Here is a 25,771-nt window from a genome sequence, read left to right as displayed (position 1 = left end):
CATGCCATACATCAGATAAGAGTTTAATAACCAACATATATAAAGAGCTTACCAGACTCAACAACAAGACAACAAATAACCCCATCCAAAAATGGGGGGAGGACTTGGACAGAATATTCACCACAGAAGAGATCCAAAAGGCCGAGAAACACATGAAAAAATGCTCCAAGTCTCTGATTGTCAGAGAAATGAAAATCAAGACAACAATGAGATATCACTTCACTCCTGTGAGAATGTCACACATCAGAAAAGGTAACAGCAGCAAATGCTGGAGAGGGTGTGGGGTCAAAGGAACCCTCCTGCACTGCTGGTGGGAATGTCAATTGGTCCAACCTCTGTGGAGAACAGTCTGGAGAACTCTCAGAAGGCTAGAAATGGACCTACCCTATGACCCTGCAATTCCCCTCCTGGGGATATATCCTAAGGAACCCAACACATCCATCCAAAAAGATCTGTGTACACATATGTTCTTGGCAGCACAATTTGTAATAGCCAAAACCTGGAAGCAACCCAGGTGTCCAACAACAGATGAGTGGCTGAGCAAGCTGTGGTATATATACACAATGGAATACTACTCAGCTGTAAAAAATGGTGACTTCACCGTTTTCAGCCGATCTTGGATGGACCTTGAAAAAATCATGTTGAGTGAAATAAGTCAGAAACAGAAGGATGAATATGGGATGATCTCACTCTCAGGCCGAAGTTGAAAAACAAGATTAGAAAAGAAAACACAAGTCGAACCTGAAATGGAATTGGAGTATTACACCAAAGTAAAAGACTCTGGGGTGGGTGGGTGGGTGGGGAGAATACAGGTCCATGAAAAATGATGAATGAAATAGTGGGGGTTGTATTGCTAAATGGGAATCTGGGGAATGTTATGCATGTAAAAAAAAAAAGAAGTAGAAACGCAAAGCAGAAATTGACTGAGTTTGGAGTATGGCACCAAAGTAAGAAAGCAGAAGTATACTAGAGTTTGCAGTGAGTACCTCCCTAATACTTCCTCTCCACTTTTCCAAGCTTTGGGTCCATGATTGCTCAACAATTTGTTTGGCTTTGTATGTTAACTCTCTTTTTAGTCACCAGGTTCCAGGTGTCATCAGGATGCCGGCCAGACTTCCCTGGATTGAAGACACCACCAATGTGTCCTGGAGCTCAGCTTCCCCAGAGACCCATCCTACTAGGGAAAGAGAAAGGCAGACTGGGAGTATGGACCGACCAGTCAACGCCCATGTTCAGCGAGGAAGCAATTACAGAAGCCAGACCTTCTACCTTCTGCAACCCTCAATGACCCTGGGTCCATGCTCCCAGAGGGATAGAGAATGGGAAAGCTATCGGGGGAGGGGGTGGGATATGAAGATTGGGTGGTGGGAATTGTGTGGAGTTGTACCCCTCCTACCCTATGGTTTTGTTAATTAATCCTTTCTTAAATAAATAAATAAATAAATAAAAAAGCATAATACAACACAAAAACAAACAAACAAACAAAAAAAACGTTAAATTAAAAGAACATTTATTTGGTACTAGCAAAAAAAAAAAAAAAAAAAAACATTTGTAGGCTCCAAACCAGGTTACCAGGTTACAAACAGAAACTATTATTTAAAAACTTATCTCATATAAAATAAATATTTGAAAAAGGATCGATTGCTCCTACCAATTCTAGGCATTTATCCAGTGGATTAAGAAAGAAAGAAACACTAAGTCCGGGCCAGTCAGTAGCACACCGGGTTAGGCACACACAGTGTGAAGCGCCAGGACCAGCATAAAGATCTTGGTTTGAGACCCCAGTTCCCCACCAGCGGGGGCGGGGGAGGGGGGAGGGTTGCTTCACAAGCGGTGAAGCAGGTCTGCAAGTGTCTGTCTTCTCTCTCTTTCTCTATCACCCCCTCTTCTCTCAATTCCTCAATGTATTATCCAATAAAATGGAAAAAATGACCACCAGGAGCTGTGGATTCATAGTGCAGGCACCCAGTCCCAGCAATAACCCTGGTGGAGAAAAAATCATAGTAGCAGAACTATTAATAAAAATAACTATTAACCATGCTCTTTTGTTGCCATCCCTCTATCCCTGGCCTTTCCTTCCTAATTTTCAAAATTCCAATGGAAAATAAATGGCAGAGAAGAATCAGGGGAAGCAGGAATTTCAGAGATGGATTCAAAAAACTGTATTCACAAGGAGAAAATAAAACTGAAGTGTTATGTCTTGAATTTGTTTTCACCACAGAGGTAGGCTTAGATAAGCTTTCAAATATCATGTCTGTAGTGGGTGTTTAAACAGATCTATTTGCTGCTGGTTTTTAGTCCAGTGTTAGGAATGTAAAGTATTTGGGGAATCTCTTCTGAGCACATCCTTATCTATTGAGAAATCTTTATATATATATATATATTTTTTTTTTAAATTTATTTATTCCCTTTTGTTGCCCTTGTTGTTTTATTGTTGTAGTTATTATTATTGTTGTTGTCGTTGTTGGACAGGACAGAGAGAAATGGAGAGAGGAGGGGAAGACAGAGAGGAGGAGAGAAAGACACCTGCAGACCTGCTTCACTGCCTGTGAAGAGACTCCCCTGCAGGTGGGGAGCCGGGGTTCGAACCGGGATCCTTATGCCGGTCCTTGTGCTTTGCGCCACCTGCGCTTAACCCGCTGCACTACAGCCCGACTCCCGGGAAATCTTAGTACTAAGTGACCCTATTTGGTTCATGTCACAGACTCCTCTCTTAATAACCACCAGAACTGCTGGTTCAGTGTTATCAAGCCTTTAAGTAATAAAAAGAAATTCATCTTAATTTCTAGTGCACGTTGACTCCAATCCCAACAGATAGTCAGTCAATTATTAAGATAATCACATCACTGGGTGACTATATTGACACCAAGAAATTTAAAATAACTTCCCAACAATCCCCAAAAGGAACCTGGGTCCTTTTGTATTGTAACATGAGCACTTTGCCAGTTGAGCCCCTCTCTGTCCCCTTATGAATAAGTTTCATGTGCATGAATAAATCATGTATAAATCATGGAATGTGTCTTTATAATCCCCACTGCCAGTGGTTAAGTAGAGTATGCAAATGGGATTTTATTTATTTATTTACTTTTAAAATGCTTTTAAACTATCTTTACCTATTGGATAGTCAGCCAGAAATCAAGAGGGAAGGGGGTGACAGGGAGAGAGACAGAGAGACACCTGCGGCGCTGCTTCACCACTCATAAAGCTTTCCTCCTGCATGTGGGGACTGGGGGCTTGAACCCAGGTCCTTGTGTATTGCAACATATGCACTCAACCAGGTGCACTACCACCTGCTTCCTGGGATTTTATTTATTTTTTTAAATTTTAATTATCTTTATTTATTTATTGGATAGAAATAGTCAGAATTCAAGAAGGAAGGGAGAGAGAGATAGAGAGACACCTGCAGCACTGCTTCACTGCTCACAAAGCTTTCCTGCAGGTGGGGACCAGGGCCTGAATATTGTAACATGTGCACTCAACCAGGTGCACCACCACCCAGTTCCAAAACAGGATCTTATTCAAAACATATTGAATAAGAATATAAACTTAGTTGGAAATATTTGACAGAGCAGTGAATGTGTAATAAAATCAATAATATCCATGAAAATTAGCATAGACCTTGTGTTTATAATCTTAAGAAAAAAGCTTATCAAAATAAACTACTAGATTTAAATACTGTGCAAAATTATTTACAAAAGGATAAGAAAAACAGGATATGTGTACATTCTTACTATTATCATAATCACTTCTGAATAATATTGGGTTGTTGGAAAAGTTGTGATATGTATATGCGTATGCAAGTGTGTATGCGTATATGTATATCTATATCTATATATCTATCCTCCAGGGTTGTCACTAAGGCTTGGTGCCTGCACTACAAATTTACTGCTCCTGGAGGCCATTTTTTGCCATTTTTGTTGCCCTTGTTGTTGTTGTTGTTGTTATTGTTATCGCTGTTGTTGTAGTATGGGACAGAGAGAAATCAAGAGAGGAGGGGAAGAAAAAGGGGGAGAGAAAGGTAGACACCTGAAGACCTGCTTCACTGCTTGTGAAGTGACCCCCTCTTGCAGGTGGTGAGCCGGGGGCTCGACCCAGGACCCTTATACCAGTCCTTGTACTCCGCACCATATGCGCCTAGCCCGATGTGCTACTGCCTATGCAAAAATGCATCATGACTTTTCCAGTGACGTCCCAGGAGTTTATACTCCCTATGAAAGTATCTCAGTGTCACTGTTTGAATTGTAAGTGGAATTAACAGTAAATTTTTGAGACACAAGTTAATGTGTTTTCTACAAAGTTTGATGTCACATCTTTATATGTCTTAATAAAGTCATTTAGGTATGCAGGAAGCTTTCAATCTTTAGTAATGACATGTACACAGTACATGGGGATTTTGTTTAAAAATGTATAGTAGATTTAATCTAGTGGGAATCAAACAGGTACAGTATAAAAGACTATGTTTGTTAGGGTTGACTCAGTACAATTTTCATAAGCTCAACTGGAATAGCTAAAGCAGAAAACAAATAAATAAACCAAAAATTAGATGAAGATGTCAAAGACTGCCCTAGATTATGTGAACTTTGTTAGAAATGTCAAGTAGATATTGACTTTTCTTTGAATACACATGATGACCCCAGTGAAGCTGAGATTTTGGATAGAGTGGATGACATCTCATTTCAGTCTAAAAAATCAGGCACAAGGAGTTCCCATTCTGTCTGTACGTCAGGCAGTTTGAGCCTGCCACAGGCATATTTTTAGCCATCTTTTTAAATGCAAGGATGCTAGCTACAACTTCCTTCACAGAAGGATTTTTAGGTTTACTAAATAGCTTCATCATTGATTTGACTTTACCAAACTGACACTGTTATGTGTCCACTTTTACAGCTCACCTACTATCTTGGACTGAGTCATTTTTCCTTTTCAAGTCCACCTATTGGAGTCCTAACCCAAGTACTTTATGCTGTGACTGGCTATATTTAGAAACAATCTATCCAAAGTTAGTTAAATTGAAGTTATATGGATGGGCTATAATCCTGCAAGACTGTCTTTGTAAGATGAGTACATTCATATGCAAAAAAGGAAAGATGTTGTATAGATACCAGAAGGCATCTATAAATCAAGGAAAGAGACCTCAGAGGAAATCAACAGTACTGTCAATAGTTGATCTCAGACTTTTAACCTCCAGCACTGTGAGAAGAAAAAAAAAAAGTTGCACTGTATTAAGTCACCCAGTTTGGAGTACATTGTAACTGCAGCAATAGCAAACTAAACAACTCAAGAAATATTTTTGAGAGGCCCCAGTTTATTGCAGAAACACATGAGAGTGTTATCCATCATGTTATCATAAATCTCTAGCTGGTAATTTTAATATAGATGATTTTAGATTGTCATAAAAGAAAAGCATCTATAGAAAGATAGCACACATTCTACCTGTAAAAAGACAGTGTTACTTTGCAACAGGAGAAATAACTATAACAAAGAAGAGCCTTTAGAATTTAGTAATGAATGATAGCTAATGAAGATGATGATGATGGTACTATGTAGAATATACAGACTTTCACTGATTATCCTCCTAAAAGAGCAAATCATTATTACCCCCATGATTTGTTTTTTTCTTTTAAAAAATATTTATTTTATTAGGTGAGAGAAGGAAGAGAGAGAGAGAGAGAGAGAGAGAGAGAAAGAGAAAGAGCCAGAACATTGCTTGGTAAAAGGTGGTGCCAGGGACTGAACCTCAGGCATGCAAGTTGGTGCTTTAACAGACCAAGAAAACTCCCTGCCCTTAATTATTGCCATCAGGGTTATTGCTGGGGTTTGGTACCTGTGTGATAATCACTCTACTGTACTTGGCAGCAATTCCTTTCCTTTTATTTTTCTGATAGAGACAGAAGTAGAGAGAGTAGGGGACAAAACAGAAGAGGGGGGAGGGGAAGGGAGAGGGAGAAAGAAGAAGAGGGAGAAAGAGGAGGAGGAGAGGGAGAGGGAGAAAGGAAAGGGAGAAGGAGAAAGAGGAAGAGGGAGAGGGAGAAAGAGGAAGAGGGAGAGGGAGAAAGAGGAAGAGTGAGAAAGAGGAGGAGGAGAGGGAGAGGGAGAGGGAGAAAGAGGTGAGGGAGAGGGAGAGAGAGAAAGAGAGAGAGACTTGTAGCACTATTCCCACTCATGAAGCTTCCTCCCTCCCATATGTGTCGATCAAGAGCTTAAATCAGGGTTCTCCAGCATGGTGACATATGCATTCTACTGGGTGTGCCACTGCCTGGTTCCATCCCTTTATCTGTTTTTAATCATTGACATTTGATTCTTAACGAAGGATTGTTAAACCACATAGCAAAGAAGGAAGAGTCTCATCAATAATGATGCTGAGAAAACTGGACACTGTCATGCAAAAGAAAAAGGACCACCACTCCAATTGCATGTACAAAAACATTTAAAGTCGATTATGACTTTGACCTAAGACCCCCAAACTACAAAGTACAAAGATAACATAGGCAAACTGTACTTTGACATTAGGTTAGACCAGAAACTATCAGATAGTTAGAGGAAAATATTGGCAGAACTTTTTTCCACATAAATTTTAAAGACATTTTCAATGAAATGAATCCAATTACAAGAAAGACTAAGGCAAGTATAAACCTATGGGACTACATCAAATTAAAAAGCTTCTTCACAGCAAAAGAAACCACTACCCAAACCAAGAGACCCCTCACAGAATGGGAGAAGATCTTTACATGCCATACATCAGATAAGAGTTTAATAACCAACATATATAAAGAGCTTGCCAGACTCAACAACAAGACAACAAATAACCCCATCCAAAAATGGGGGGAGGACTTGGACAGAATATTCACCACAGAAGAGATCCAAAAGGCCGAGAAACACATGAAAAAATGCTCCAAGTCTCTGATTGTCAGAGAAATGAAAATCAAGACAACAATGAGATATCACTTCACTCCTGTGAGAATGTCATACATCAGAAAAGGTAACAGCAGCAAATGCTGGAGAGGGTGTGGGGTCAAAGGAACCCTCTTGCACTGCTGGTGGGAATGTCAATTGGTCCAACCTCTGTGGAGAACAGTCTGGAGAACTCTCAAAAGGCTAGAAATGGACCTACCCTATGACCCTGCAATTCCCCTCCTGGGGATATATCCTAAGGAACCCAACACATCCATCCAAAAAGATCTGTGTACACATATGTTCTTGGCAGCACAATTTGTAATAGCCAAAACCTGGAAGCAACCCAGCTGTCCAACAACAGATGAGTGGCTGAGCAAGTTGTGGTATATATACACAATGGAATACTACTCAGCTGTAAAAAAGGTGACTTCACCGTTTTCAGCCGATCTTGGATGGACCTTGAAAAAATCATGTTGAGTGAAATAAGTCAGAAACAGAAGGATGAATATGGGATGATCTCACTCTCAGGCCGAAGTTGAAAAACAAGATTAGAAAAGAAAACACAAGTCGAACCTGAAATGGAATTGGAGTATTACACCAAAGTAAAAGACTCTGGGGTGGGTGGGTGGGGAGAATACAGGTCCATGAAAGATGATGAATGACATAGTGGGGGTTGTATTGTTAAATGGGAAACTGGGGAATGTTATGCATGTACAAACTATTGTATTTACTGTTGAATGTAAAACATTAATTCCCCAATAAAGAAATAAATTATTTAAAAAAAAATGACCCAAAAAAGGGGGTCAGGCGGTAGCATAGCAGGTCAAGTACACATGACACTAAGCGCAAGGACTGGCGTAAGGATCCTGGTTCAAGCCCCAGGCTCCCCACCTGCAGGGGGGAGGTCACTTCACTAGCAGTGAAACAGGTCTGCAGGTGTCTATCTTTCTCTCCCTCTCTCTGTCTCCCCTCCTCTCTCGATTTCTGTCCTGTCCAACAACAACAACATCAATAACAACAATAATAATAGTGACAACAACAAGGTCAACAAAATGGGAAAAAATGGCCTCCAGGAGCAGTGGATTCATAGTGCAGGCACAAGCTCCAGCAATAACCCTGGAGGCAAACAAACAAAACAAACAGAAAAACCAGCAATGGCAATGAACTATAACCCAATAAGTTACCTACCTCAACCCACCCCATCCCCTCAAATGGTTACATCAGGCTGCTGAGTTCCATGACTTAGGGTTACTGATAATAGTAATTGCAAAAACAAAATAATAAGCCCTCATTGAATGTCAGGAATGTGCCAGGTGCTATACTAAAATCTCTTACAGTTTATCATTTTAATGCTTTCAATGGCAACATGCATGCTGCAATGCTACAGAAATCATGTTTAGAGGTCCACAGGAAGATTCATACCACTGACTAGGTGGCTAATAGTCATAAAGTTGATGATATAAGATTAAAGGTTGTTTTGTTTTTTTTGTTTTTTTTTTGACCATCTGAATTCAAGACTACCATTATCAGTATTGATTGTAGACATCTTACCTGCCGGTATTTCTAGAGTGAAGGCATCCATAAGGTTTGACAAAAGTGCTTGTTGGTCCTCTTCTCCCAGCTCACCCTCTCCCTGGTTGTACTTTGCTTCCTTTCTTCCTGTAGGTTCCAGATTGTTCATTTTAACAGGAGCCCTGGGGGCCTTGTTCTGCAGCAGTGCTTCTTGGGAACTAGCATTAGGTAGGGGGCAAGAGATTTTGTTCCAGGTCTCTTGGGGTTGGCTTTGTACCCTGCTGTTTTGCATAGACCTAATCTGCAAAACGTTTTCTGTTGACTCTGAATGAGGTGGTGCAGGTGGTGCAGGTGCCTGGCTTCTACAAACTGTGGTGGCATTACGGTGAGGTGCCCATTCGGGACAATCTGCTATGGCTTTCTTGACCTGAGGAGAAGTTCCTCCTCTCTGAAATCTTTCACCATTTCCATGGTTGCTCTTGGGAACCATATTTTGACAGGAAGAAGAAGAGGAGGTCAGTGTCTGCAGCAGTACCTGGATAAAGAAAACTTGATGAAGAAATTAGCAGTTTCTTAATTTTGCACAAATACATTAGACTTTCATGGGACGACTTTTTCCATGTAAGTTTTCTTTTTTCTTCTCCAAGTATCTTATTGTTGAGTTTATTTTATGCTGTTAATACAATGTCAACAAAAACAGTCCCATTATCATCAAAACAGCATGGTACTGGAACAAAAATAGGCACACAGAGCAGTGGAACAGAATTGAAAGCCCAGAAATAAATCCCCACACCTATGGACATCTAATCTTTGATAAGGGCCCAAAGGATTAAATGGAAAAAGGAGGCTCTCTTCAATAAATGGTTCTGGGAAAACTGGGTTGTAACATGCAGAAGAATGAAATTGAACCACTTTATCTCACCAGAAACAAAAATCAACTCCAAATGGATCAAAGACCTGGATATCAGACCAGAAACAATCAAATACTTAGAGAAAAACATTGGTAAAATAGTTTCCCACCTACACCTCAAGGACATCTTTGATGAATCAAACCCAGTTGCAAGGAAGACTAAAGCAGAAACAAACCAATGGGACTACATCAAATTGAAACACTTCTGCACATCCAAAGAAACTATTAAACAAACAAAGAGACCCCTCACAGTATGGGAGAAGATCTTCACATGCCATACATCAGACAAGAAACTAATCACCAAAATATATAAAGAGCTCAGCAAACTTACCACCAAAAAAGCAAATGACCCAATCCAAAAATGGGCAGAGGATATGAACAAAACATTCACCTCAGAGGAGATCCAAAAGGCTAACAAACATATGAAAAACTGCTCTAGGTTACTGATTGTCAGAGAAATGCAAATGAAGACAACACTAAGATACCACCTCACTCCTGTAAGAATGGCATACATCAAAAAGGACAGCAGCAACAAATGCTGGAGAGGCTGTGGGGACAGAGGAAGCCTTTTGCACTGCTGGTGGGAATGTACTAAATTAGTACAGCCTCTGTGGAGAGCAGTCTGGACAACTCTCACAAGGCTAGACATGGACCTTCCATATGATCCAGTAATTCCTCTCCTGGGATTATACCCCGAAGACTCCATAACACCCAATCAAAAAGAGGTGTGTACTCCTATGTTCATAGCAGCACAATTCATAATAGCTAAAACCTAGAAGCAACCCAGGTGCCCAACAACAGATGAGTGGCTGAGAAAGCTGTGGTATATATACACAATGGAATACTATGCAGCTATCAAGAACAATGAACCCACCTTCTCTGACCCATCTTGGACAGAGCTAGAAGGAATTATGTTGAGTTAAGTCAGAAAGATAAAGATGAGTATGGAATGATCCCACTCATCAACAGAAGTTGAGTAAGAAGATCTGAAAGGGAAACTAAAAGCAGGACCTGACCAAATTGTAAGCCGGGCACCAAAGTAAAAACCCTGTGGTAAGGGGTAGACATGCGGCTTCCTGGGCTGGTGGGGGGTGGGTGGGTGGGATGAGACACAGTCTTTTGGTGGTGGGAATGGTGTTTATGTACACTCCTAGTAAAGTGTAGTCATATAAATCACTAGTTAATTAATATGAGAAGGGAAAAATTAATTGTATGTCTCCAAGTTTTTAAAACACAGACTGAGTCTTCTTAATATATAGGCTGTGTATTTGATATGCGGACTCTCTCAAAAGCCTAGACCAAGTAGATCAGAGGCAACCAGTGGCACAGCTATTAACAAGATACTGGGTACTTGTTGGATAGTATGCCAGCTCCCCCTGGCTTCTTCTTAACCATATGCCTATATAGGGATAGATTTAATCCCATTCAAAGCTTTGGTCTATTTACATAAATCACTTTTACATTTACATAAAGCACCACACTCCCTCCAGGGCATTGGTTCAATCCCCACTGTTTCATGATATGTTTTTGCTCCACCCCCTCTCCTTGTCACACCCTGATCCTCTCCTTGTCACACTCTGATTGTCACCAGTCATTTTTCTCTCCACCCTCTCTATATCACATCCTGTTTCCACCCTAATTGGAGAGTATAAAAACAGCTGCTCTTCTGATTAAAGACACTTGGAAATTGCTTTCCGGCTCCGAGAGTTCCAGAGTGTATCTCCTGCGAAGTTAGTGCGGCACGAGTTCCTGATCCCTCCCCCATGCAGCAGCCTAGATCGGCTCCAGTTGAGTTCTCTCCAACCCAGAGAGCACTAGCTCGGGAAGAAGTACCCTCAGGCTATCCCGGCAGGTACTATACAGCAAACCCTAACAAAAGGACTTTTCAAAGTTAACCCAATTACCAAATAATGTGACGATAACATTTACTATCCATTGTCTTTTTGAACCCTAAGACAGCAGGAACCTCACATCTCCACTACAGAGCCTATATTTCCCCCCAGTCCTGGAACCTTAGGATAGGGCCCACTTTCCCGCATGCTTCTCCCAATCCATATCAAATAATATTGCATCAGCCGATCGCAACCTAATCAACATGACTATTGCCACCTTAACATGCTTCAGCTCAGACTGTGTCCAGAGACTTCAGGTATGGAATGACAACCCTTCAGCTTCATTACTCGGTGAGACCTTTCCTTTCATAACATTCTCTAATTCCATCCCAGGTGGTTCACTTTCTAACAAAGTCCCAAAACCTAGATATACACAAGGTTCCATGAATTTAAAAAAAAAGTCAACAAAAAATGAGAGCAGATCAGATTCCAAATTATCGCAGCAGGAAATATTATAAGGAATTTCTGTGAAATCTTAGAGTCTAAAATTTCTGGTTGAGAGTTTTGAGTTTTTTGTTTTTTTCAAATTTTTTATTTAAGAAAGGATTAATGAACAAAACCATAAGGTAGGAGGGGTACAACTCCACACAATTCCCACCACCCAATCTCCTTAACCCACCCCCTCCCATGATAGCTTTCCTATTCTCTAGCCCTCTGGGAGCATGGACCCAGGGTCATTGAGGGTTGCAGAAGGTAGAAGGTCTGGCTTCTGTAATTGCTTCCTCGCTGAACATGGGTGTTCACTGGTCGGTCCATACTCCCAGTCTGCCTCTCTCTTTCCCTAGTAAGGTGTGTCTCTGGGGAAGCTGAGCTCCAGGACACATTGGTGGGGTCTTCAATCCAGGGAAGCCTGGCCAGCATCCTGGTGGCATCTGGAACTGCAAACTCTAGTGTACTTCTGCTTTCAGGTATATATTTTGCAGTAGTTTATGGACACGTGTGAACATAAGCTCTCTCTCACAGAAACTGGTGTATATCTAGGTTATGGGACTTTGTTAGAAGGTGAACCACCTGAGATGAAATTAGAGTGTACTATAAAAGGAAAGGTCTCACCCGAGTAATGAAGCTGAAGGGTTGTCATTCCACATATGAAGTCTCTGGACACAGTCTGAGGTGAAGCATGTTGATGTGGTGGCAATCGTTGCGTTGGTTAGGTTGTGATCGGTGGATGCAATATTATTTTATATGGATTGGGAGACGCATACGGGAAAGTGGGCCCTATCCAAGGGTTCAAGGACTGGGGGAAGTAGGGGCTCTATAGTGGAGATGTGAGGTTCCTGCTGTCTTAGGGTTCAAAAAGATAATCGATAGTTAATGTTATCATCACATTATTTGGTAATTGGGTTAACTTTGAAAAGTCCTTTTGTTATGGTTTGCTGTACAGTATCCAGTATCTTGTATATAGCTGTGCTATTGGATGCTTCTAATCTACTTGGTCTAGGCTTTTGAGAGAGTCCGCATATCAAATACACAGCCTATATATTAAAAAGATTCAGTTTGTGTTTTGAGAAACTTTGAGACGTACAACTGATTTCCCCCCTCTCATATTAATTAACTAGTGATTTATATGTCTACATTTTGCTAGGAGTGTACATAAACACCATTCATGTTAAGTGAACTAAGTCAGAAAGATAAAGATGAGTATGGGATGATCCCACTCATCAACAGAAGTTGAGTAAGAAGATCTGAAAGGGAAACTAAAAGCAGGACCTGATCAAATTGTAAGTAGGGCATCAAAGTAAAAACCCTGTGTTGAGGGGTAGACATGCAGCTTCCTGGGACAGTGTGGGGTGGGAGTGGGTGGGAGGGATGGGTCATAGTCTTTTGGTGGTGGGAGTATTGAGTTTTTAAAAGCACACTGCCTCAGGCATATGAGGACATACTTCATTTGACTTCTAATCAAAAGAATGCAAATTAAAATCACATTGAAATTCCACCTGGCACAGGTCAGAATAACCTATACTACAAAACAGGAAATGGTAAGTGATAAGTGAGAAGGCTGTGGAGAAAAAGGAACTCTGTTAAAATGCAGGTGGGAATGCAAACTGAAGCAGCCCCCATGGAGAGAGTATGGAGAGACCCCAAACAAATCAAAATGGAAATATCTTATGATTTAGCAATATCATTCTCAGGCAGATATCCAAAAGACATGAGAACACTAATTTGATGGGATATATGCATTCCTATGTTCATAGATGCATTACTCACAGTAACCAAGTAGTTGAAACAACCTAAATGTCCATTAACTGATGACTGGGTAAAGACATTATGAGGTACATTTTCCATGGAATACTACGCTTTAATTAAAAAGAGATGGTGTTTTGTCATCCAGGGGGAAAAAATGGACAGAACTTGAAGTGATCATGCTTCGTGAAGTAAGTAAGGAGGTGAAAGACAACTAGTGGATGACTGCATCCATATGTGGAATTTAGTGACTGGAAACACATGAATTTGCAGAAAGAAAGGAAGAAAAGAAAAAAGGAAGGAAGAAAAAGAAAGAAAGAAAGAATAGCCAACTTGCAAACTGTCTGTAAGAGTTTTTCGGTGGAAGGGTGATATAATAATGGCTATGTAAAAGAATTTCATGGCTGAGTCTCTGAGGTCCTAGGTTCAATCCTCAGTACCACTGTAAGTTAGAGCTAAGCAGTACTCTGATCATCCTTTCTCTCTGTATCTCTCTCTCTCATTAAAATAAAATGAAAAAAGAGAAAACACAAGTAGAACCTGAACTGGAATTGGTGTATTGCACCAAAGTAAAAGACTCTGGTGGGTGGGGAGGGAGAATACAGGTCCAAAAAGGATGACAGAGGACCTAGTGGGGGTTGTATTGTTATATGGAAAACTGAGAAATGTTACACATGTACAAACTATTATATTTACTGTCAAATGTAAAACATTAATTCCCCAGTAAAGAAGTTTTTAAAAAATAAAAAAACTAATGTGATGGTAAAAAAATAATTTTTTAATTTAATTTCATTTTTAAAAATGTATTTATTTATTTGTTTATTATTGATTAGAGTCAGAAAGAAATTGAAAGGGAAGGGAAAGATAGAGAGGAAGACAGACAGAGAGATACCTGCAGCCCTGCTTCACCACTCGTGAAGCTTTCCTCCTGCAGGTGGGGACCAGGCACTTGAACCCCAGTCCTTGCGCAGTGTGATGTGAGTGCACTACTGCTGGGCTATATACCTTTGTTAACCTGATAATCCTGTAAACCATTGTTTGATCACTAATATTTTTTTAAGCACCTGCACACATTAAATTAATTGCTAATGCATTTGTAATGATCTATGCAGGTAGATGTGCTGTGAGGAATATCATGGCAAGACAAGGACATGAAATATCGAAGGTATACACCCTAGAAAGCATACTTCTTCTTTTTAAAAAACATATATTTATTTATTTATTTATTATTGAATAGAGACATCCAGAAATCAAGAAGGGAGGGGGAGATAGAGAGAGAGAGAGACAGAGAGACACCTGCAGCCCTGCTTCACCACTCGTGAAGCTTCCCCTCTGCAGGTGGGGACCAAGGGCTTGAACCTGCATCCTTGCGCACTGCAATGTGAGCGCTTGGCCAGGTGCGCCACCGCCTGGCCCTGAAAGGAAACTTCTTAATGTGTGGTCATTGACCATTAGTGGTTTCTAAAGCTGAGCAGTTCTCTGAGAAAGAAAAAAAATTAAAAAGGAGGCAAGAGAAGGGGAGGGGAGGGAAGGGGAGGGGAAAGAAAAGAAGAAGTCGGGAGTCTGGTGGTAGTGCAGTGGGTTAAGCGCAGGTGGCGCAGAGCACAAGGACCAGCATAAGGATCCCGGTTCAAGCCCTGGTTCCCCACCTGCAGGGGAGTCGCTTCACAGGCGGTGAAGCAGGTCTGCAGGTGTCTATCTTTCTCTCTCCCTCTGTGTCTTCCCCTCCTCTCTCCATTTCTATCTGTCCTATTCAACAACGACAACATCAATAATAACTACAACAATAAAACAACAAGGACAACAGAAGGGAATAAATAAATAAATATTAAAAAAAAGAAAGAAAAGAAGAAGTCAGTGGATGAATTGATGGCATCTTGCATACAGGCAGATAGCTCTGAGTTATCTCACTGACTTTTTCTTTTTTTCATCTTTCTCTCTTTTTCTTTGTATTTGTTTTTAGTAAAAGAGGCAAAAAGAGTAGGAAGGGACAGTAGAGACACCATCCCCTGGAGCTCCCCTGGTACCTCCCTTGGTGTTGCCTTGTAGCACCAGGGCTCAAGCCCAGGCCTTCACACATGCTTAAGGAAATGCTCTGCTGGTTGAGTTGTCTCTTACTCATCCCTTCAGGTCATTCTTAGAAGAGTTGGTCCCAGGAACATTTCATTCAATTGTACATAACACAAAAGTTGAAAATGTAACACTCAAGCAAAATATTAGATAAGAAAAATAGCAACAATCTCTACTACATAAACAAAATGAACCATGAAAAAAATGATCATTATAAACATTGCTGCAAAGTAGATGACATGTAATACAAAATATTATACAATGAATTTTAACTGACATTAGAAGAAACATGGTGGAAAGGATCTAATTAGAAGTGGAAGTCTTTTGCAAGACAGCTTTCATGGTGAGTTTAGAAATTTTTGCCCATGTGCCAACAGCTATACTGTAAACCACTAGCTGCCAATAAAATGATGAAGAAGAAGGAGGAGGAGGAGGAGGAGGAGGAGGAGGAGGAGAGGAGGAGGAGAGGAGGAGGAGGAGGAGGAGGAGGAGAGGAGGAGGAGGAGGAGGAGGAGGAGGAGGAGGAGAGGAGGAGGAGGAGGAGGAGAAGGAGAAGGAGAAGGAGAAGGAGAAGAAGAAGAAGAAGAAGAAGAAGAAGAAGAGGAAGAAGCATGGAAAATAAAAACATAAAGAAAGAGGTAGGATAGATAGATATCTCAAGGTAGCTGTTATTCAAAAGGAAGGAGTAAATAAGAACTGGTACTGGGAAAATTCTGCAAAAAAAATGGACAAAATAATTTGCAAAGTGAACACCAAATTAAAGAAATTCAGGGTATAATATATAAGGATGAGAATAAAAGAGGAAAAATATATAGGAAATATTAAAAAGCACTAGAGAGGAAATGACATAATTTAAAAAGACATAGAGGACTATGTGTATAAATGAGCTATATTATATATAAATGTATCTTATATCATTTATAGATAAATGTATTATATGAAAATATACCTAAGAAAGTCTTTCCAAGCTGTTCTTATCATTCTTTGCTTGAGCAACTATCCCTTTTAGAAATATGAGACAATCTTAAAGTTGGGAGAAAGAAATGAATAGATCAATTTTATAATAACAACCAGAATTTAATATTATATGGCAAATGGGAAGGATGCATAAAATATTTCTGATGTAGAGTTAAATACAAAAGAATGACTGGCAGACTAAGCTATTAAAGCTTGGATGTTTGACATTTGTTTTCTAAAAAAATGAAAGAGAGGAGACTGTCACTTTAAGGGAAATAATAATAAATGATGGTAATTACAACAGCTGAGTTTTTAAATAAAAATTAGAAAATTGGAAGTCCATATTCATGACAGTTACTTGGAGACCATTCTAATTTTTAAAGATTTTTCTGATGCGATTAGCTGGGATATTAATTAGTGTGATTTTTAAAAAAAAAAACCTGGTGGTGGTGGTGGAGGGGTATGTGTGTAACCACAGTAGTGAAGCATCCTTCAAAGAGGTGGGGTGAAGCTTAAATCTGGTGGTAGGCCTGAATGGCAAAGCAGTGTACTGTCCATGTGAGATATTTTGCTAGTTCCTGAGAATGATTTTTAAATTACATTTAATGAGATGGGTAAGTATGGGAATCTGGCTTAACTCCATGAACTGTCAAATGACCAATCTATGATGCTGATGCTACATAACCATGCATGAGTAGAAGATGAATTCAAGGAACACATTAGGAATCAGTATTTTAATAAAATATTGCCAAATAAATTTCAGATTCCATTGAAATTGTGTTTTTAGAAATTATTGGCATGGGTGGGGGAGGATGGGATGGGACACAGTTTTTTGGTGGTGGGAATGGTGTTTATGTACACTCCTATTAATTTGTAGTCATATAAATCACTATTTAATTAATATGAAAGGGGAAAAATTGATTGAATGTCTCAAACTTTTTAATGCACAGACCATAGTCTTTGATATGTTGACTCTCTTAAAAGCTTAGACCAGGGAGAACAGAAGCAACCGGTGGCACAGCTATATACAAATAATGTCAAAGGACATAAATTATGATGATGTTGTATATGATACAGCACATGCTAACAAAGGGATTTTTCAAAGTTAACCCAGTTGCCAAATAATGTGACTATATCAATAACTATCTATTGCCTTCTTAAGCTCTAAGGCAGCAGGAACCTCCCACTTCCTCTATAGAACCTATATTTCCCCAGTCCTGGGACCTCTAGACTGGGGCTCACTTTCCTGCATGCTTCTCTCAACTCATACCAAATGATATCGCATCTGCTGATCCCAACCTAATCAACTCAATGAGTACCACCCCAGCATGCTTCAGTTCAGACTGTGTCCAGGGACTTCAGGCATGGAATGTCAACCCTTCAGCCTCATTACTAGGGTGAGACCTTTTCTTTCATAGGATTCTCTAATCCATTCCAGGTGGTTCACTTCCTAACAAAGTCCCAAAACACACAGATATAGACCGGGTCCTGTGACAGAGCATATGTTCACATGTATCCATAAACTAGGGCAAAATAAATACCTGACAGCAAAAGTACACAATAGTCTGCAGTGAGTCAGTATAAAGTTCCTAATGAAATAATATCTAATTAGATTTAGATACCCTCCTCACTTACATTCTATTATAGTTCTCTCACTCACTCCAAAGCTAACCTTATCAAAGCAAGGACTACAAAAGCTGAATAAGGACAAGAGACTGGCATACTTTAATGATGACTCTTTAGTCACTATCAGGCCACTCTATCAGCTGGGGCCCTAGTTGGGGAGTCCTGAGATTCCCAAACAGACATGATGGGCATAGACCTTGAATAAATCCCTCTCTCCATTGTTATAGAACAGGTCCCATGAGATAGGCCATATATTCACATGTATCCATAAATTAGGGCAAAATATATATACCTGAAAACAAAAGTACACAATAGTCTATAGTGAGTCAGGATGAAGTTCATAATGAAATAGTGTCTACTTAGATACCCTCCTCACCTATTTCCTGTTATACTTCCCTCACTCACTCCCAAGCTATCCCTATCAAAGCAAGGACTGCAAAAGCTGAATAAGAGCAAGAGACTGGCATACTTTAATGATGACTCTTTAGTCACTATTAGGCCACCCCATCAACTGGGGCCCTAGTCGGGGAGTCCTGAGATTCCCAAATAGACATGATAGGCCTAGACCTTGAATAAATCCCTCTCTCATTGTTACCAGTCATCTCTATCAGGAACAACACAATAGACCCCTTTGTGGGCCCCCATAGTACCTTGCCCTCAACTTGGAACAACAATGGTAGAGAATGTTCCATCCTCCAACGGGAATCTGGAAAACATACTCTATGCTACACATGAGGAAGATGGGTCCTGTTAAAGGGGTAGCTTGGAACATTCTTATTCATGACCATAGAATGTGAACTCAGATCTACAGGGATGCAGAGGTCACATAGGCTCCTAAGCTGAATATGGGCCCCAGATCACATCAGTTCGTTGGGTTTACAGTCAATAATATTTATACCCCTTTCCCATATTTGGGAGCTACTCTCTTCCCTGATCCAGCTTTCTGGGTTTTTTCCAGCCAGGACATCATCTCATCAAACAATAACTTGAATCCATCTGTATATCAGATTTCAGGCTCAGGGGGAAACAAACAAACAAACAAAGAAACTAGTATAGCCACAGGCCCTTTGGAATATAACTAAAATATGCCTACTAGCTATCTACAAAACGGAGACACCCCCCCCCCACACACACACACACACACACACAGAATTCTTCATCTGCACTATTCCAGTCTTTAGGTTCAATAACTTGTTTGGCTTTATATGTTAACTCTCTTTCCAGCCACCAGGTTCCAGATGCTAGCATGATGCCAAACAGACTTTTCTAGGCAGATGACCCCACCAATGTGTCCTTGAGCTCCTCTTCCCCAGAACCCCCCCCCCCACACACACACACACACTAGGGAAAGAGAGAGGAAGGCTGGGAGTATGGATCGGCCTGTCAATGCCCATGTTCAGCAGGGAAGCAATTACCAGAAGCCAGAACTTCAACCTTCTGCATCCCACAATGACCTTGGGTCCTTACTCTCAGAGAGTTAAAGAAAAGGAAAGCTATCAGGGGAGGGGATGGGATAGGGAATTCTAGTGGTAGGAATTGTGTGGAATTGTACCCCTCTTATCTATGGTTTAGTCAATTTTTCTTTTTTTATAAATAAATTAAAGTAAAAAAAAGAAATTATCATTTATACTACATTCTGGTGTGGTGTCAAAGAAGATATCCAATTTTTCTTGAAAAGTTTATCCATATTCTCTTTCTCTCTTTTTTCTTTTCCTTCATTTTTTTTTAAATGGATAGGACAGAGAGAAATTAGGAGGGGGAGATAGAAAAAGAGAGGGGAGATAAACACTTGCAGACCTGCTTCACCACTTGTGAAGTGTCCGCCCTGCAGGTGGAGGTGAAGTGTCCGCCCTGCAGGTGGGGAGCCAGGGGCTTGAATCCCATCCTTGCGCTTTGTATTATGTGAGATTAACCCCGTGCGTGTGTGCTTAACCCTGTGTGCCACTGCCCGACCTCCCCAAAATACTTCTTTCTCAACTGCAAATTTAAATAGGGCCAGATTTCCTCCAAAATTTGATTTTTTAAATCAAAGAACTTTGCAACAAAATGAATGTTAAGTTATGAAAATATAGCTTTGTACTAGACACAACAGAGGTATGTAAAACAATGCTACTCTTCTAAAAGTATGTTTTTTAATGTGCTAGTGTGAAAAGAGGTGTTCAGACTGGGTGAAATGACTTGTGCCTGAGATTCCCTTTTAACTTACACCACCCTTGAGCTTTTAACTAAAAACAAAACAAAAAAAAACATAATACAATAAAATAAAACAACTGGGAAGAGTCAGATTCCAGCTAGCCATGGCTTTCTCTGAGAAGTATGCAAAGATAATTAACTTTAAATTAATGAAGTGTAAGAAATATAATCTATAGCCCAGTTTAACTTTTGTAATTATACCCTACCTCCTTTTTTTTTTTTTCACTTTTAAAACTTCATTAAACAGGGAGTTGGTCAGTAGCACAGTGGTTAAGCGCACGTGGTGCAAAGTGCAAGGACTGGCGAAAAGATCCTGGTTCGAGCTCCCCGCTCCCCACCTGCAGGGGAGTCGCTTCACAAGCGGCGAAGCAGGTCTGCAGGTGTCTATCTTTCTCTCCCCCTCTCTGTCTTTCCCTCCTCTCTCTCTTTCTCTCTGTCCTATCCAACAACAATGGCATCAATAACCACAACAATTTAAATAAATAAATAAAATATATATTTTATTTATTTATTTTTATATTTTTTTTGTTGCCCTTGTTGTTTTATTGTTGTAGTTTATTGTTGATGTCATTGTTGTTGGATAGGACAGAGAGAAATGGAGAGAGGAGGGGAAGACAGAGAAGAGGAGAGAAAGATAGACAGACACCTGCAGACTTACTTCACCGCCTGTGAAGCGACTCCCCTGCAGGTGGGGAGCCGGGGGCTCAAACCGGGAACCTTTCGCCGGTCCTTGCGTTTGGCACCACCTGCGCTTAACCCTCTGTGCTACTCCCACAAATATATATTTTTTAAAAACTTCATTAAACAAAGATTGATGCAATTTTGGCTGGTGACTGCCTGAGTTTGTAAATCTATGACTACTAAGCACCATTGCTGTATTTTAGTCAATGGCACTTCTCAGTATTAATTTTCATTATGGGAAATTGTGACTAACACATTCTAATAAACCACTCTGATGTCTTAGAGTTTTTTTCTTAAGAATGAACGGATAAGGAATGCCGTGTTCAATAAGTTTAAGAATAACTATGCATGTGCCAGGCCTATTGTTTTGTAATGACAGCAGTACTATTCTCTCCGAATGGTAGAAGGATGTGTTCATATAAAAGAAGGATGGAGTCTGGAGGATAAAAAAGGGAAGGAAAGATAAGAGGATGATTAAAGTGAGGCGCTAAACTCTAGGCTGCAACTCTGGTTTTGCCAGAGGATTGAGGTCTTGTTGGTTCAGACTGTTATACCTGTAAATCCTGACTCATCTGTTGTAGTTTGCTCCACAGATTATCCTGGTTGGTTGTGAGTTCATGGATCTTTGTCTCAAATTTGTAACTTTTCTTTTCCTGGGAAGCATATACAGCTTGCAACTTGTCTTTGTATCGGTTCAACTGCTTCTTAAGGAGCCTGCAATGAAGACAGTTCTGAGTTGGAATCAAAGAGGACAAGCACACTGATTAGAATTCAAGTGAAATGCATGTGGGTCTCCCCAGTGAGAGGAGCCTGTGCCTTGATTATTATTTAAGTGATCGTTGCATTGGATTAACCTTCTCGTGGTGCATCCCATGAGTACCCATTCATTGGGGAAACTGAGATCCTTCCTAGCCGACTGAATCCACATGGATCCCAGTCACTTTCAAAGCCAGCCAACAAGCAGCTCCTGACAGCTTTCAACCTGATGCTGTTGACTGGCTACAGAAGAAGGGCAAACGCTAGAAGAAGAAGAAGAATACTCTTATACTTCTGTTTACCATGAACGGTTAGTTATCCTTTACGTCTGTTATACACACAATTTCACTAAGAACTTTATTGATTTTGGAGGTGCATTAGAAAACCCATGATGGGGAGTCGGGCTGTAGCGCAGCGGGTTAAGCGCAGGTGGCGCAAAGCACAAGGACCGCCATAAGGATCCCTGTTCGAACCCCGGCTCCCCACCTGCAGGGGAGTCACTTCACAGGTGGTGAAGCAGGTCTGCAGGTGTCTATCTTTCTCTCTCCCTCTCTGTCTTCCCCTCCTCTCTCCATTTCTCTCTGTCCTATCCAACAACGACAACAACAATAATAGCTACAACAATAAAACAACAAGGGCAACAAAAGGGAAGAAATAAATAAGATAAATATTGAAAAAAAAAGAAAAAAAGAAAACCCATGATGGGAGTGCCCTTCGATAGCTCAGCTGGTAGAAAACCCATGATGGGTGTTATGGATTACTTTTGACAGTATACCTTCACCAGTTGACTTAAAAATTGATATTGATATTATCATTCATTATACTATTGTCTAGAAACATTTCAATTTATAATGGTAGCATATACTCATGACTAAGCACATCACATCTAACCAAGCCTACAGAGAATGGGGCAATAAAGAAATTCATGAATTGTGGTTTTGACTTTTCAAGTCTACCTGTTCATTGATTTAAGAATGGGACAAGAAGGGCTGGGGCCGGGCGGTGGTGCACCGGGTTAAGCACACATAGTAGGAAGCATAAGGACCCACACAAGGATCTAGGTTCTAGTTAAGGCTCCCCACCTGAAAGGGGAACACTTCACAAGTGGTGAAGCAGGTCTGCAGGCATCTTTCTCTTCCCTTTTCTATCTTCCCCTCCCCTCTCAATTTTTCTCTATCCTATCCAAAAAATTTTTTTAAAAAAATGGCCACAGGAGCAGTGAATTTGTAGCGCAGGCACTGAGCCCCAGCAACATCCCTGGGGGGAGAGGTGGGGGACTAGGGACAGAGTGTGTGTAATGGTTAGGCAAAAACACAGTAGAGGTGCCCTCCCCCCAAGACTCTGCTCTGTTAGCCCCTAGGGTTGAAACCTCCTTCCCCAGACTTTTGTTTCACTCCCTATATCACCTCTTTGAACTCTACTCATTTTTCCACAGGGAGGTCTTCCCTGTCTGCTCTACTGGAAATTACAAACCAGAACCTTGACGGAGCCTCTGATAATTTTCTAATCCATCCTTTAATTTATTACTTGATTTTATTTTTGCCAAGTTCACTTATTATATAGCTTAAAGAAAATTTAATTTTTAATAGTCTCTTGCCATCAAGCTTCTAGATGTTCACATTGTATGTTTACTTACACATTGCTTACTCTATGGCTTACTGATTGCTTCTTATGTCTTCATGTCTCTTTACTCAGACTTTTAAAATATTTATTAATTATTTATTTATTGCTTTAACCTCACGCATGAAACTCACATTTTCCTAGTCAAAGATTACATAATTAAAATTGGTTGATTAAAGTAGATTTGTATTCTTTGATCAGTGCTATTGGCAATAGCTGCAGGGTATGTAGAACTAAGCTCTCTACAGGAGATTTCTGGAGGATAAAGAGTAGCAGCAGCTGTGTTTTGCTCTCCTGACCCAAGTAGAAATAACAAAGAGGATCACCTGAGAGCGCAACAAGGTAAGACTAGGATCACTCCAGGAACCCACCAAGCCACACGTAAGTGCAAACATGTGTGGCTCATGGACAGAGTGACTTAAGGAGAGATTCCTGGGGCTAAAAGTCCTTACCTTCTCAGGAGCTGCTGATACCAGTCAAGCAGTCTGACAGTTGAAACACCTTCTCTGGTCTGAGTTTTATCAACAAAAGCTGCTGAAGGGAGCAGAAGTTAAGCCACACCAAGTTACAACTGTGGGTTTCCCCTGCTGTTGCCCCTCAGGGGCTGGAACAGCAACAAGGAAGCCCTGTACTGACATGGGAGGGCAGAGAGCTGGCCGAGTGACTCAGGAGAAAATCTACACTCCTGGTGATCAGGAGGTGTGGTGAAACAGTAGGAACCTTTTCACATTGTTTTTGTGATAAATCAGGAAAAGGGTGAGTAATTCCCTCAGAAATTGGGAGTTATTCAGAAATACAGGGCCAGCTCTGCCTCAGCTCCAGCTGGGGGTGAGGCTGGGATTAGGCCCAGCACTTTGGACCCTCAGGGCATAGGAGTCACTTTGAATAACCACTGTGCTATCTATCCACCCTGTCACCCCCCCCCCCATTTCTGAACCAGAACACAAGTCTAGATAAAAAACCCAGAAAGATAGAATAAAATAGGGGGCCAGGCGGTGGCACACCTGGCAGTGCAGTGCGCAAGGTTGCAAGTTCAAGCCCCTGGTCCCTACCTGCAGGGGGGAAAGCTTCACACACGGTGGAGCAGGGCTGCAAGGGTCTCTCTGTCTCTCTCCCTCTCTGTTGCCCCCTCCCTTCTCAATTCCTCATGTCTCTATCCAATAATAAATAAATAAAAACATTTTTAAAAGATAGAATTAAATAAATAAATAAATAAATACATAAATAAATAAATGTTTATATCCCATCACCTTCTGTGAATCAGGGATGAAAAATCCTTTTGAAGGAACCACAGCAAATAAATAAATAAATATAAAAAATTAAAATACAATAGTCCCCCAAAGAAGCACATAAGCATGAAGGCAACATCCCAACACAAAGTGATGCAATAGTTAAGGAGATGAGGAAAGCTTTTGAGGTAAGTTCTCTACTAGGAGGTGAAGCATTTCTCACTGCTAGAATCTCTGAGATTTACAGTTGCTATAGTTTATGGGGAGTCCTGGAGTGAAATTTGAACTCCACTTAAAGCAGTGTGTCTCCAAAAAGGTTGCCCTCAAGTCTCCAGACTGTCATAGCCAAGGGTGGCAGAAGACCTATTCTAAAATCCTTAACTGTAACTGAACTGATCTTTTTTTTTTTTTTTTTTTTTATACCAGAGCACTGCTCAGCTCTGGTTTATGGTGGCACAGAGGATTGAACTCAGAACTTCAGAACCTCAGGCATGAGAATCTCTGTGCATAACCATTATGCTATTTACCCCTTGCCCATAATTGAACTTTCAAGATCACCTTAGATTCATTTTCAGAGAGGAGCCCACACAAGGATTTTATATGACAGTTAAGAAAACAACTTTTACAGCAGAACTTTCTAGACAGTATTCTCTGAACTTCAGAGTTTGTGCTTGTTTTGATCACTATAATTCTCAGTTTCCCTCTTTTTTTTTAATTTATAAAAAGGAAACACTGACAAAAGCATAGGATAAGAGGGGTACAGCAATTCCCACCACCAGAACCCTGTATCCCATCCCCTCCCTTGATAGTTTTCCCATTCTTTAACCCACTGGGAGTATGGCCTTAAGGTCATTATGGTGTGCAGAAGGTGGAAGGTCTTCCCTCTTTCTTCTTTATAGTAAACATTTAATCAATTCATATATTTATTTTATTATATTGGGAGAGACAGAGAAATTGAGAGGGAAAGGTAATATAGAGAGGGGAGAGAGGGCAAGAAAGAAAGAGAGAGAAAGAGAGAGAGAGACCTGCAGCACTGCTCCACCAATCATGAAGCTTCTTCCCTGTAGGTGCAGACTGGGGTCTTGAACCTGAGCCTTGTGCATGGTAACGAGTGTGCTACCACCTGGTCCCAGTTTTCCCGTTTCTTCTCTGTATTTATCACCTCCATTTTCTTCTTTCTGTTCCTTTTTTATATATTTTCTAAATTGTAATTATTATTGTTGTTACTGATATCATCATTGTTAAATAGG

General features: G+C 40.6%; 1 protein-coding gene across 1 annotated transcript in view; it reads right to left on the bottom strand.

Moving 5' to 3' along the window:
• Positions 1-25,771, bottom strand: part of DYTN (dystrotelin) — an 88,142-nt gene that overhangs the window by 8,416 nt on the left and 53,955 nt on the right. The window contains exons 12-13 of the mRNA XM_060193403.1: positions 21,471-21,630; positions 8,443-8,938 (exon numbers count right to left, since the gene is read on the bottom strand). Coding sequence (XP_060049386.1) covers positions 8,443-8,938; positions 21,471-21,630 — 656 coding nt within the window. The remainder of the gene's footprint in view (positions 1-8,442; positions 8,939-21,470; positions 21,631-25,771) is intronic.

This window comes from Erinaceus europaeus, chromosome 7 (genome assembly GCF_950295315.1).
Source record: "Erinaceus europaeus chromosome 7, mEriEur2.1, whole genome shotgun sequence".
Taxonomy (NCBI): domain Eukaryota; kingdom Metazoa; phylum Chordata; class Mammalia; order Eulipotyphla; family Erinaceidae; genus Erinaceus; species Erinaceus europaeus.
Note: the sequence above shows the minus strand (reverse complement) of the source record. Positions and strands in the feature narration are given on the sequence as shown.